General features: G+C 46.0%; 1 protein-coding gene across 1 annotated transcript in view; it reads left to right on the forward strand.

The window, feature by feature from the left end:
- Window positions 1-15049, forward strand: part of TEX14 (testis expressed 14, intercellular bridge forming factor) — a 132578-nt gene that overhangs the window by 74641 nt on the left and 42888 nt on the right. The window contains exons 6-13 of the mRNA XM_075994432.1: window positions 1741-1822; window positions 2988-3118; window positions 4213-4326; window positions 5371-5494; window positions 6620-6798; window positions 11234-11385; window positions 12493-12683; window positions 13087-13237. Coding sequence (XP_075850547.1) covers window positions 1741-1822; window positions 2988-3118; window positions 4213-4326; window positions 5371-5494; window positions 6620-6798; window positions 11234-11385; window positions 12493-12683; window positions 13087-13237 — 1124 coding nt within the window. The remainder of the gene's footprint in view (window positions 1-1740; window positions 1823-2987; window positions 3119-4212; window positions 4327-5370; window positions 5495-6619; window positions 6799-11233; window positions 11386-12492; window positions 12684-13086; window positions 13238-15049) is intronic.

Below are 15049 nucleotides of genomic sequence, written 5' to 3' on the forward strand. Positions count from 1 at the left end.
ATTTTATATATATATATATATATATATACATATATATATATATATATTAGTTGACCAATTAATTTCTTTCTATTTTTATAGTAGAGATGGGTTCTCACTCTTGCTCAGGCTGGTTTCGAACTCCTGAACTCGAGCAATCCTCCCGCCTCGGCCTCCCGGAGTGCTAGGATTACAGGCATGAGCCACCGCGCCCGGCCTTACCTCAGTCTAAACTTCAGAATTCTCTCTTCAGCAGTATAGCAGCTTAAAGTAGGGAAGAGACAGCCTGCCACTGATGAGTTACTAAAGAGATGGAGGCTAAAATACGTCCAAAAGCAGAAGTAAAGCATTTACACCTGCTCAGGAATAGTAGCACATGGGGCCTCAGACCTGATGTAGGCGGCGCTGAGTATGCACTGTTCCTCTCAGCTTTTTTCTCATTTGCCAAGAAAGGGAAAGTGGTTCTAGCAGCAGCAGAATGTTTTCTCCTTCCATCTGAGCTGAAACTACTCATCCAGCAAGCATCAACTGATCACCTACCTCGTGCATGGCACCATGCCAGGCTGTGGGAGCCAAAGAAATACAAGGCATCACCACTCACCTCCAGTTAATGCAGGCCTTTGCGTGCAGGTGGTGGCTTTGGGTATGGTATATGGGAACAGAAGTGGCTGGAATGAGCAGCATCAGCGTCTGGTCCCTGCTCTTCTTAACCTCAGGCCATCAGGTTTCTCATCCCTGGGCTTTGGTTTTCCTGTCTGTAAAATGAGAAAGTCGGACAAGATGTGCTTTGTGATTCTTTCCAACTCTGACCATCTGTATTCGTTGTCTGTTACTGCATAATGAGTCACACCCTCCCCCTCCCCCACCAAACTTAGCAACTTCAAACAATAAACTTTTTTTTTTGAGACATTATCTTGCTCTGTCGCCCCAGCTAGAGTGTGGTGGCCATCATCACTGCTCACTGCGACCTCAAACTCCTGGGCTCAAGTGATCCTCCTGTCTCAGCCTCCACAGCAGCTGGGACTATAGGCGTGCACCACCACGCCAAGCTAATTTTTTTCTATTTTTAGTAGAGACGGGATCTCAACTTTTGCTCAGGGTTGTCTTGAACTCCTGACTTCAAGCGATCTTCCCTTTTTGGCCTCCCAGAGTGCTAGGAATGGATTACAGGCGTGAGCCACCGTTCCCTGCCAATAATAAACATTTTTATCTTACACAACTTCTGGTAGTCAGAAATCAGGGAATGGTTTAGCTGGGATGTTCTGGCTCAAGGTTTCTCATGAAGTGACAGTCAAGATCTTAGTTAGGGCTGCAGTCATCTGAAGGCTTGACTGGGGGTGGAGGATCCGGTTTCAGGGTGGCTCATCCACACCTCAGTGCTGGGTGTTGAGCCTCTTCATGGGGCTGCTTGAGTGTCCCTATGTCATGGCAGATTGCTTCCTCCAGAGCAAATGATCCAAGAGAGATCAGGGCAAAAGCCCTGGTGGATCTACCCTTGGAAGGGACACTCCATCATTTCTGCATCATACTCTTGAGTTAACAGGTCAGCCTTGTCTGACCTGTGAGGACTACACAAGGGCAGGAGGCGAGAATCGAAGGGCCCTCTCAGAGGCTGCCTATCACACCTTCTTTAGTTCTGTGATAAAAAGTCAAGTAGCAAAGACAAAATCAATTATATATTCTGAAAACTTGGTTCAGCATTGTTTCTCTGAATATGAGTGGCTAATTCTTAGGTTTTTTTCCTCTTTTATATATTTCTAGAAACCCTAATGGTTCTCCTAACCGACTGCTTAAAGCTGGAGTCATTTCTGCCCAAAATATCTACAGCTTTGGCTTTGGAAAGGTAAGAGGTTGTCAGTAACAGCCAGCATTTGCGGGACTAACTGCAGGATTGCCAGGCCCCATCTCCCACCTTTGTCCAACTCTTCCCTTCTTGTCCTCACCAAAGTGATATTTTCCCCTTTTTTGTCCCCCCCCCCTTTTTTTTTTTTGAGACAGAGTCTCGCTCTGTTGCCCAGCTAGAGTGCTGTGGCATCAGCCTAGCTCACAGCAACCTCAAACTCCTGGGCTCAAGCGAATCCTTCTGCCCCAGCCTCCCAAGTAGCTGGGACTATAGGCATGCGCCACCATGCCCAGCTAATTTTTTTCTATATATTTTTAGTTGGCCAATTAACTTCTTTCTGTTTTTAATAGAGACGGGGGTCTCGCTCTTGCTCAGATTGGTTTAGAACTCCTGACCTTGAGCGATCCTCTTGCCTCGGCATCCCAGAGTGCTAAGATTACAGGCCTGAGCCACCGTGCCCAGCCTGTCCCTTTTGATGGAAAGGTATCTCTTAGTGTTCCTACTCTTACTGACAAATGGTCAAAACCCTGGAGAGTTCCCTTGAATCATCCTAGGCTAGATTTGGGGACCTGAGAATATGGTTCTTTAATTCTCAGTAGAGGCCCCAGACATATTCTAACAGAGAGGCAGAAAGATACACTGGCCCCATGGATCTGCTTCCTTATTGATTTTGCCCTCCTACAGGCTCATGACTGTGGTTGGAATGCTTTTAAGGAATTGAAATTTTAAACCGATAAATATTTTGAGGGCAAATAGTATCTTTTGGGTCCTTGGTTCTGTCCATCAAAGAAAGACTGTTGGAAACATTACTGAGTGGGTGAGTAATGTTCGATAACAGCTTGGCCACACTCCTCATTCTTTTGTGCTGATACAGCCTGGGGGTCAGTGGGGGAGAAGGAATGTTGGCCTTGGCCTCACACAGTCCTGGGTTTGGTCCTAGCTGTGGTGCTTCAGACAGGCATCTGACCTCTTTCTAGGAGACTCCGTTTCTTCATTAGTAAAAGAAAAAGAATAATACAACCTTGCAAGGTTTCTAGGAAGATTAAAGATAATATAAAGAATAATGTCCAGTGTGTAGGGGTATTCAGCAAGTTGGTAAGTAGCAGCTGTCATTATTTTAGCTGGCTGATAAGATTCTCCCCACAAAGGGTGTGCTTTGTTTCAGTTTTACCTCACAGGGGGGACGCAGCTTGCCTATCTAGGATCTCTTCCGGTCATTGGAGAAAAGGAAGTGATTCAAGCTGACGATGAGCCTACCTTCTCCTTCTTCAGTGGCCCCCACATGGTCATGACCAAGTAAGCAGGGGCTGGCCAGTGGAAGGTCTGGTTTAGTCCCATGGGAAGAGTGGGCTGCGTGTGACTTCCTTGTATGAGGGTTTCTGCTCAAACACGGGGAACTCTTAAGAACATATGTCTAAATTGTGGTTTCTCAACCTGGACATTATTGCCATTTTTGGCCAGATGATCCTTTGTTGCTGGGGCAGTCCTGTGCATTGTGGGATATTTAGGAGCATTCCTGGTCTCCACCTACCCACCGGTGTCAGTAGCAGGGCTATATGACTCCTGCAGTTATGACAACCAAGCTGTCTACAGACATTGCCAAATGTCCTCTAGGGGGAGAACTGCTCTGAAAGATTAATTATTTCAATATTTTAACTTCTCTGTTTTCTAAAGAGTTAGAGGCAGCTTGGTGGTGACCTCTGATATAGGCAGAAGGATACTGAGGCCCCTGTAGAAACTGGAGTAGGTATCAGCAGCAGCTCTTACCAGCCAAATCCAGCAGAAGTGGCAGTAACAGGATTTGGTCATGGCAAAAGTCCCTGAGGTGTCCTCAGTCCCCAGAGACCTAGCCCCTGCAGGGTCATGGGAGTTGTCTTGGCCACGGTCTCTCACCTTCCTTGAACCTGGATGCCTTTTTCCTGCTTAGAAGATATACCTTCCTAAAAGGCCTCTGCCAGATTTCCACCGCCCTGTGTACTCTACACATTTGTTCCTTGTTTTCCTGCCTATCCCACAGATTTGTTATCAGGTCTCTTTTTCTCTGTTCCATTGCTGCTGCCTTTGCCCAAGTCATTACCATCCCTCACCTGGACTGGCCTCCTAACTGGCCTCCCATTCTCTGGACCACCCCTTTTATACCCATTCCCCATACTGCTGGTACCATTATCTTTCTAAAGTACAAACCTGATTAAGTCATTCACTCCCAGTGACTTACTGCCACCTGCACCTAAGTTTTCCATGGTGCTTTAGTACCTGGGGGTAGTGGGACGGAGGATCCAACAGTGCCCAGTGGGTGTTACAGGTTCTGATGTAGACACCACTTCTCTGGGAAAAGCCCACTCAAGTGGATGTTCGCCCCCTTCTGTTCAAACTCTCTCCTGCCCTTCTAGCCTGGTGTGGAATGGAAGCAGGGTCACAGTGAAAGAGCTGAATCTCCCCACCCACCCACACTGCAGCAGGCTGCGGCTGGCTGACTTGTTAATTGCTGAGCAGGAACACAGCAGGTGAGAAGGAGGCCCACGGGCCAGACCCCTTACAGTTCCAGGTCTCTTTGCAGACCTAGGTTCTGGACTATACAGGGCTCTCCCTGGGGTGTGGAGCATGAGCCCCCCGCAGCCTCAGCATTTCCTGACCGTTGGAATAGGTCAACTTGACTTCCATGGGCTGCCAAGAAAGAGGAAGAGGAATGAATTAATGAATAGCCTGAGCAGTGGGGGTGGTGGTGGGGAGGGGCTCAGTTGTGTCAGCTGTCCTGTAACCCTGAATGGTCCAGCCTCCTGCTAGCCCTTGAGACCCACCCGTTTTGTCCCCATTAGGACAACGTGTGGCTCTCTTGTTTTCATAGAGCATGGCTGGGTATGAGATCCAGATGTCTGAGGAAACATGTCTCTGCCATTGAGGACATGCTCACAGGTCTCCGGACCTTAGGTCTCCTGGGGCTCCAGGGTTGGGTCCTTCAGTTCTTGCTGGAGCAGGCTCTAAATTCACAAGTTTACAACCAGGCCACTGAGGCCCTGCAGTGGATCCAGACTTATTGAGTGCTGTCCTGAGAAGGCCACTCAATTCCTATAGGAGGTATCTAGAAAGACCAATTCTTCCTTTTGGGGAAGTTGCCCTGAAGGGACCCAAGGAAGCTGAAAGAATGTGCAGATACAATATGGACTCTGACGTGAGACTGAGTGGGGTGTGTGTCTTTGGGTGAGCTCCTGACATTTGGTTCCTAATGACTATGAGGACACATTTCCTGCAGGTGATTGTTAGGATCTGAGGTGAAGTATGCGGAGTGCATACTCAGGAGCTCTTGGCGACATTATCATTGTTGTCATTGATGGCTCTAAGCTCCCAGGGTCTGATCAGCAAAAGGCCACAGATTCTACCACCAGAGACCACCCCACAGCCCACAACCCATCCTGTTTTCTTAGAAAAATGTTATATACAATTGATGTTTGTTTAGAGTGTGTTCAAAGGGCCTAGAGAAAGGGCAACACCCATTTTTTCATCATGTCCTCCTTTCCCCTGTGGCATCTGAAGCTTCTTCTCTTTTGCAGCAAGCTGCGGCACCCACACCTGCTGCAGCTGATGGCTGTGTGCCTGTCTCAGGACCTGGAGCAAACCCGCCTCGTGTACGAGCGCGTCACTGTGGGCACACTGTTCAGCATCCTCCATGAACGAGTAAACGGCTGTTTTCGTGGCTTTTCCCCTAGCTGCCCTCCCCTGCTTCTTTCCCCCTCCCCCACCCCAGCTGTAGAGATCCCATTCATGTGTGCATGGACAATAAATCTCTTAATTCTTTCACTTTATGCAGGCTGTATAATGAGCCATTTAAGGCTGATAAGCACATACTTGGAACTACTATGATTTCATTTTTGTCAGTCCTGCTTCTTTATCACACATCTGTGAGTGCAACAGACCCAGAAAACACACAGACACATTTCTAGCTAACTGTAATTCAGCAGCCCCTGGCTTTATTTTTCTACGTTTTCACTTGTGCATTGTCCTGCTGTCTTTACATAGAGGCCTATATCGTTCCTCTTTCTCTTCAAATTTCTTTGGGGTTGGAGAACATCTTCCATGGCCAACAGATTCCCTGAGAAGTGTGCTTTGGGCTGAGTTTTGGCTACAGAGAGCTCCTGGAGGATTTGATTTTTTTTCTCCATGACTGTTCTAAAGACCTTCCAGGGAGGGCCCTTGCTCCAAATGGTTTGCCATTCCTCCTGCCTGAGGACCTCCTATTAGTATTTTTTTTGTTTGTTTTTTTCCTTGGATGAGGACATTACCTTAAAATGGCATTTCTTTAGAGGAGAGACACATTATGACTTTAGTCAGCTGGGTACACTGATATATATGTGAATTTCTGTCCTCATAGAATGAACTTTCTAGTTTATCTCATTGGGCTGGATTGTTTATCTGCATCTTGTGGGGTCCTTTGAGCTTCCAAGTTCTCCCAGCAGCATGGGCTTGGACAGGGAGAGGACAGGGCATGTTTACTACTGCTCATGGGGGGAACCTCCTCTGGAAGTTTTCCCCAGGCCAACCCTGGATCCACATACCAGCCTTTGAGAACTTTCTCTTCATTATTTGTGGTATGAAGCAGCTCAGCTGAGGAAAAGGAGTCTAGGTATGGAGCCAGGGGGCCTAGGTCAGTGGGACCTTAGGCCAGTCCTCAACCAGCTTTAGGTTCTCCATCTGTAAAATGGGGATCCTAGGTACCTGTGAGGATCAAATGGAAAGACTTTGAAAATACAGTGTCAGGGGCCTGGTCCCTTTTGTTCCTGTTGTTTTATCTCTTGCTTGCAGCGGTCCCAGTTCCCGATGCTGCACATGGAGGTCATTGTGCACCTACTGCTCCAGATCTCTGATGCCCTGAGATACCTGCATTCTCGGGGGTTTATCCATCGCTCCCTCAGCTCTTATGCTGTCCACATCGTCTCCCCAGGGGAAGCAAGGCTGACCAACCTGGAGTACATGATGGAAAGGTGAGTGCAACCTGTTGCGTGACTTCCTCCTGAAGAAGGTGTCTGGGGGCTGTTAGCTGTAGAGACAGAATCTGATCTGGGTGCGACTCCTTCTCATTGGTGAGCTGAACTGCCCGCTCAGTGAATGAAGAGCTTTCCCAAATGCCTTACTTTGCCAAGACTGGAGGGACTTTGAAAAATGTACTTCTATTCAGGACTTTTTTTTTTTTTTGAGACAGAGTCTCACTCTGTCACCATGCTGTGGCGTTAGCCTAGCTCACAGCAACCTCAAACTTCTGGGCTCAAGCAATCCTCCTGCCTCAGTCCCGAGTAGCTGGGACTACAGGCACGCACCACCATGCCCAGCTAATTTTTTCTATATATTTTTAGTTGGCCAATTAATTTCTTTCTATTTTTAGTAGAGACAGGGTTTCGCTCTTGCTCAGGCTAGTTTAGAACTCCTGACCTTGAGCGATCCTCCCACCTCAGCCTCCCAGAGTGCTAGGATTACAGGCATGAGTGAGCCACCATGCCCGGCCTATTCAGGACATTTTATTTTATTTTTTTTTGAGACAGAGTCTCGCTTTGTTGCCCAGGCTAGCGTGAGTGTCATGGCGTCAGCCTAGCTCACAGCAACCTCAAACTCCTGGGCTCAAGCAATCCTGCTGCCTCAGCCTCCCGAGTAGCTGGGACTACAGGCATGCACCACATGCCCGGCTGATTTTTTTCTATATATATTAGTTGGCCAATTAATTTCTTTGTATTTATAGTAGAGATGGGGTCTCGCTCTTGCTCAGGCTAGTTTCAAACTCCTGACTTCGAGCAATCTGCCTGCCTCGGCTTCCCAGAGTGCTAGGATTACAGGCGTGAGCAACCGTGCCCGGCCCCTCTTTAGTCTTTTAAACTCTCTTCAGACACAGTCTCCTACCACTGATGCCCTCATCCATGAGGCACTTTGCATAGTCCTGTCACGTGTATCCCTCCGGTGCACCTCAGTCATTTCTACACAAGTGTGTTGGCACCACTAGATAGCGAGTTCATCACCAGCTCAGGGCCTGCCACATGATAAGTGCTCAGTAAATGTTTCTTAAATGATTGGATGAGTCTAGGTGAAGGAAAAACTTGAGCTGTTTCAGAGCAGAGTTGACCACTTTGGCTATGTGTTCAGGAGCAGTGAAAGCTAAGGGGTTCAGGGGTTTTTGCAGTTGATAACGCCAGAGGCTTTTAAGGAAGGCTGTGACAGAATCCAAGTTATTTCTCAGTGATTGAGCGCCATCTGCTGTTGCCATTTAGGCACAACAGTTTCTTCCTCTACTTTTGCTTTCCAGTGGCAGTGTAAATCTTAAAGTGAAATTGTGCTTTGAAGATGGCCCAGCCCAACCCTGTACTCTTTTGTTGTTATTGTTGTTGTTGTTGTTTTTGAGACAGAGTCTCACTTTGTTGCCCAGGCTAGAGTGAGTGCCGTGACATCAGCCTAGCTAACAGCAACCTCAAACTCCTGGGCTCAAGTGATCCTTCTGCCTCAGCCTCCCAAGTAGCTGGGACTACAGGCATGCGCCACCATGCCCGGCTAATTTTTTCTATATATTTTTAGTTGGTCGATTAATTTCTTTCTATTTTTTTAGTAGAGACGGGGTCTCGCTCAGTCTGGTTTCTAACTCCTGACCTCGAGCAATCCACCCGCCTTGGCCTCCCAGAGTGCTAGGATTACAGGCGTGAGCCACTGTGCCCGGCCTCAACCCTGTACTCTTATAGACGAGGAAACTGATGCCCAGAGGGGTGAAGGGATTATGTGAAGTTACCCAATTGGTTGGTTAGAGGCACAGTTGGGGCTAGAACCAGGTAGAAGAGGATGCCTCCCAGTTATAGGGGCAGGCTGGATTGGAGGTTGAGGGCAGGAAGATCAACTATGCAGCCATGGGACAGGGCCTGGTGGTGACCAAGGAGCCAAAATAGAAGGGAAAGAAGTAAAATGCACAGAGGAGCAGAGGTGAACAGCTAGCCAAGTGAAAGGGTAGGAGGTAATCAGGGTCTGTGAGTGCCCCTGGGAAGTCCAGAGGGACTGAGTATGATAGGAAGGTGTGAGTTCTCATCTGTGCTTCTTGACCTCAGAGTGGCTTTTCAGACAGAAATGTCAGTTAGCAAGCAGTTGCAGTCGTAACTTGTACCCTTCTTTGAAAGCTGATGACATGAGTTGAGTATTCAAGAACCCCAAATAGCCTTTAATTCTGCATTTATTTTTGGTAACACTCTACTTGGGCATGTCTGTTTGTTGAATGTCATTGTCAAGGATAGCGTTCCGTCTCTTGGTGTAAAAGTGATGCAGCAGTTTCTCCTACCCTTCAGCTCCTTAGTAATGGAATCTTTAGAGCTGAAACTGACCTTGTAAATGGTGTCACATAGCTGCAGCCAAATGTAATTTTAATGATGTCAAAGCTGAAGCCCAGAAAAGTAACGGTTCTAGAGGAAGAAGGGATTGTAAGGGCAGAAGGTGAGAGGAAGTAGGAGAAAAAGGATGTAAAATCCTGGTTAGAAGTGACTTATCCTTTGCTAGGGCCTTACACAAGCCTGAGAGGCTGGAGAAGGGTGTTTCTCTTAAAGAATTGCCCCTGAGCTTGGGAGGCAAACATGCTAGGTTCTCAGACTATATCTCTGACAATAAAACACTCCATTGTGTTTTCTGTGTTGCTAACATAATTTATATTAATTTAACACATAATTATGTAATATATGTAAAATATATTAAATTTATACATTAAATATAAAAATATTTGTATATTAAATTTGCATGCACATCCACACTGTTCATACTACACCAGGCCACACCTAACTATTCAGCAGTGTAACTAAAAAGTCAGTACCAGATTTTATAACATCATGACTTCTTGAACTCACTGCTCTCTATCAAACGGTTTGCTGGAAGAAACATTATTTAGGGAGTTTGCTCAAAGTCAGAGAAGCCCATCCCATCCTCTAAAATTTGTCCTTATGCCAGATCAGCAGAAACTTGCTATCATTTTCTTTTTGAAAACTTGTCAACCAGCAGTCAAATCTTTACTAAATGCTTCCCATAATGTTCATACTAATTCCTTACTTGGCAAAATGCTTTATGGCTCATGGAGTGTTTTATATCTGTGATCTCATTTGATTCTCATGACCACTGTGGACAGAAATCATCTCTGCCTGAGGCCTCTTGTTGGCCCAGAAGACATTTAGGATGCTCTAATATAGCTCTTAGGAAGTCTGGTTGGGAACATGAGTTACTCAAGCAAATGAGTGAACCTTTGAGTGCTGAAATGAGGAAGCTCACTCCCAAGAGGGCATGAGTTCAGAAAAGAAGCAATCATGAGGGCTGGGTGTGGCAGCCCACGCCTGTAACCCAGCACTTTGGGAGGCTGAGGCAGGAGGATTGATTCAGGCTAGGGGTTTGAGACCAACCTGGGCACCATAGTGAGACCATCTCTAAGAAAAATAAAATAAAATAATTTGGGTGTGGTGGCATGCACCTGTAGTCCCAGCTACTCAGGAGGCTGAGGCAGGAGGATTGATTCAGGCTAGGGGTTTGAGACCAACCTGGGCACCATAGTGAGACCATCTCTAAGAAAAATAAAATAAAATAATTTGGGTGTGGTGGCATGCACCTGTAGTCCCAGCTACTCAGGAGGCTGAGGCAGGAGGATTGCTTGAGCCCAAGAGTTTGAGGCTGCTGTGAGCTAGGCTGATGCCACATCACTCTAGCCTGGGTGACAGAGCAAGTCCCTGTCTCAAAAAAAAAGCTATCATGAGGAGTTGGAGAAGTCCCAGGTGGCTTTGATAAAGCAGATGGGGCTTGAGGGGGGTCTTGAAAGAGTCTCACATTTATTCAACAGCAAGCATCAAGGCTCTGGTGTAAGCTCAGGAATACAGTGAATAAAAGACAGATAACGTGCCTGCTCTCATGGAGCTGACTCTCTAGTGGAGGGGAGACAGATAATAAACTAAATATCTGAGCAAACAATTCAGGTAAGTGCTCTGAAGCCAATAAAACAGGACTACTTAGATTAGGTGGTCAGGGAAGGCCTCCCTGAGTAGTGACTTTCAAAGTAATACCTTAGTCACAAGAAGCAGCTAGTTGCTCTAGGATCTGTGGGCAGAGCATGCCAGGCCAGCGGTACAAAGACTTGACGTGGTAATATTCTTGGCATGATGGAGGAACTGAAAGAAGGCCCCTGTGATGTGAGCATAGTGGATGAGCAGGAGAGAGTGATCAGTTGAGATGGGGGTGGGGGAAGGCCTGGGTGGGTAAGGAGTTGAAACACCTCTGAGGCAGTGTGGGTTAGCTCAGTGTCTAGGTAGGTTTCTAGAAGCTCAAGGAGGCTATCAGTCTTCAGAGGCAAAAATTTTACAGATGAACTGTGTGGTGATCAAAGGACCCTTTAAAGGCATGAGCCCTGCCCTTGTGTGTTTTCTTTTCTAGCCGGGACGGAGGTGTACACAGGGACCTGACTCGAGTACCCCTCCCTGCCCAGCTGTACAACTGGGCTGCACCGGAAGTGATCTTACAGAAGGCAGCCGCAGTGAAGTCGGACATCTACAGCTTTTCTGTGATGATACAGGAGATTTTAACAGGTAGATCAAGATTATTAAGGATTGACCAGAGTCCCTATTGTTAAGTTGTATTTTCTTCCTCCAGAAGTTACTTAGTTTTATGCTTATGGAAGATATAAGGTGATCTCCTAGGAATCTTTCTCTTTTAACTATTCTTTTTTTTTTTTTTTTTTTGAGACAGAGTCTCGCTTTGTTGCCCAGGCTAGAGTGAGTGCCGTGGCGTCAGCCTAGCTCACAGCAACCTCAAACTCCTGGGCTCAAGCAATCCTTCTGCCTCAGCCACCCAAGTAGCTGGGACTAATTTTTTTTTTATATATATATTAGTTGGCCAATTAATTTCTTTCTATTTATAGTAGAGACGGGGTCTCTTGCTCAGGCTGGTTTCGAACTCCTGACCTCGAGCAATCCGCCCGCCTCGGCCTCCCAGAGAGCTAGGATTACAGGCGTGAGCCACCGCGCCCGGCCTTAACTATTCTTTAAGACTCAGCAAGGCCCACCCATCTGCATGTCAGTGATAATGCATTAACTCCAAGCAAAGTTTTTGTACTGAATATTGTCAATACTTAGGGTCTCTGTGAGGTACCCCTTAAGGACTTGTAAATGAGTGGAAAAGGCTGGCCTCTGAGAAGTAAGCTATGAAATCAACCCCCCCAGGGTCCAGTAGAGGTATAAACAATGTCACTTGAAAGAAATAGATGCCCTTCCAAACCACAGGACTCTAATGTGAAGAAAGTGATCACATCTGTTATTGAGGGAGTCAGCTGCCTTTCGCAGTGTTTACAGTCCCAGAGGCAAAACCACTCCTATGAACTGAATGCATTCAGCTACCTGGCCTAATGCCATGAAATACTACCTATGGCCCTAGGTCTGCCAGCAGGGAGCCTGTGTGTAGGTGACACTGACACTACTATTTCCTATCTTTGTGGCAGAGATTTCCTTGGTAAATGGGTAAAGTAGCTTCTTGTTTGTAATTCAGCTTCCAGATAGTTTTTCTACAGAGAAAAATCAATGTTTAAAGGGGTTGAGTGACTTGACTAAGGTTGCCCAGCTTCATCTCATTTCATTTTTCCCCCCTTTCTATCCCCTGATTTCTTAATTTTGCTCCTTCCTATGACTTTTTCCTTACAGACAACATACCCTGGAATGGCTTAGACGGCTCAGTTATTAAAGAAGCTATAGTCTTGGGAAATTATTTAGAAGCTGATGTGAGGCTTCCAAAACCTTACTATGATATCGTTAAGTCAGGCCTCCAGGTCAAGCAGAAAGACCGAACTATGAACCTTCAAGATATCCGGTATATTCTGAAGAATGACTTAAAGGCAAGCCCTGAAGTTGTTGGGATTTTATTTCTACCTACCCATCTCAGGAGAGTAGGGAGTAAGAGACCAAGTTGTAAGAAATTTTGGAAATCCTCATTTTATTATACCCTTTTTATGTGCCTGAGAAAAGCCTAACTGCTTAACTTGATGAGAGCAACAGGGAATTGAGGAAGGGGCCAGGGGAGGTTCAACACATAGTAGGGGTATACTGCAGGCACATAGTAGCGATTCAATGAATGGCAGCTGTTGTTATTGCTTTTAAGGTATTGATAGTAACTTAACTAATTAGGACTACAGTCAGCCTACCCAATAGGAGTAAGAGGGAGTTTGTCCAATATCTCAATTGGTTTCTAAAACCCCAGTGACATTCAGATGACTATGAATATGTCCTTGACAATTATAGGATTTTATTGAAGCCCAGAGGACTCAGCCAACTGAGAGCTCCAGGGTGCAGAGATATGAACTCCATCCTGATGTCAGTGTCTATCTAGGACTGACTTCAGAACATCCAAAAGAGACCCCTGACTTGGAAATCAAAGAGCTAAAGGAAACGGGTATGGCATTAACTCACAGGTTAAGCATCACTTTGATACAGTTGTGTTCTGAGAGTGACATAAGCTGTAACCAGTCACCTACTCCAGGCTGTACATATAACTTATGCTGGGAAAAGATGGATGTGTTAGGAAAAAATCAAGATCCTTAAAATAACGAAGTTAAGTTTTTGGGCTCCATATATACCTGTCATGGATCCAGAACTAAGTAGTAATAATGAGTTAATTTCTAGCATGATTACTCTTAAGAGTTTACCTTTTTTTTTTGAGATAGAGTCTTACTCTATTGCCCCAGCTAGAGTGCTGTGGCATCAGCCTAGCTCACAGCACCTCAAATTGCTAGGCTCAAGCGATCTTCCTGCCTCAGCCTCCCAATTAGCTGGGACTAGTGTGCACCACTGGTCTTGGTTAATTTTTTCTTTTTCTTTTTTCCAGCACGTTATGGGGGTATAAATGTTAAGGTTCTTATATTTCCCTTCTTCTCCTCCCCCCTTGAGTCAAAGCTTCAAGGGTGTCCATCCACCAGTTGGTGTGTGTCACACTCATTATGTATGTATATACCCATTCCTTCTCCCCGACCTGCCCGACACCCGGTGGTTAATATTTTCTATTTTTAGTAGAGATGGGGACACACTTGCTGAGGCTGGTCTCGAACTCCTGACTTCAAGTGATCCTCCTGCCTCAGACTCCCAGAGTGCTAGGCAGGCATGAGCCACCACTCCCTGCCTCTTAAGAATTTCTCTAATTCCTCCACAAATAAAAATTATTTTTAAATTGAAAACTACTATCTGCTTGTTATAGAAAATTTGAAAGAGTACAAAGAAAAAAATTACTTACCATTTTAATCCTGCCACTTTGAAAACATTTGTTAACATTTTAGTCTTTCCTTCCAACCTTTTTCTATTTTTTTGATTTTCCTTTTTTTTTTTTTTGAGACAGTCTCCCTTTGTTGACCAGGCTAGAGTGCTATGGTGTCAGCCTAGCTCACAGCAACCTCAAACTCCTGGGCTCAAGCAATCCTGCTGCCTCAGCCTCCCAAGTAGCTGGGACTACAGGCATGCGCCACCATGCCTGGCTAATTTTTTCTGTATATATTAGTTGGCCAATTAATTTCTTTCTATTTATAGTAAAGATGGGGTCTCGCTCTTGCTCAGGCTGGTTTCAACTCCTGACCTCGAGCAATCCACCCGCCTCGGCCTCCCAGAGTGCTAGGATTACAGGCGTGAGCCACTGTGCCTGGCCTTGATTTTCCTTGAGATAGGGTCTCACTATGTTGCCCAGGTTGGTCTTGAACTCCTGGGCTAAGCAATCCTCCTGCCTCAGCCTCCTGAGTAGCTGAGATTATAGGCATGCACCAGAACACCCAGCTTTTACTGCTTTTTAGTGCATTTGAAAACCTTACAATTTAGAGCTACAAAGGACCTTGGAATCATCAGTCTTAATGTCCTCATATTACAGATGAGGAAAACTAAGATTCAGAAAGGTTGTGACCTGCTCAGGATCATAGTGAAATTGTTACAGAGCTGGAACACAAGCCTTCCAATTCCAGCCAAACTAGCATTCCCTGTTACTCTCCTTTTGACAGGGCCAGAGGCCTCTAGAGTAGTCCCCGAAGCTCTCATCACTTTGGTTTCTTTATCCCATTCTCTGCAAGCGGTACAGTTATTGACCAGGGGTGGTGGGTGGTCAATCCTGGCATTATTTTTTGAGTTATTTATCCCTCCCATGATGCAGTGGCTTCTTAGGCAATATCTCAGCTACTTTTATCAGATACTCAGTAAGAGCATAACTGTAACTGACATAAATAGTCAAAAT

The sequence above is a fragment of the Microcebus murinus genome, chromosome 18 (genome assembly GCF_040939455.1).
Source record: "Microcebus murinus isolate Inina chromosome 18, M.murinus_Inina_mat1.0, whole genome shotgun sequence".
In the NCBI taxonomy this organism is placed as follows: domain Eukaryota; kingdom Metazoa; phylum Chordata; class Mammalia; order Primates; family Cheirogaleidae; genus Microcebus; species Microcebus murinus.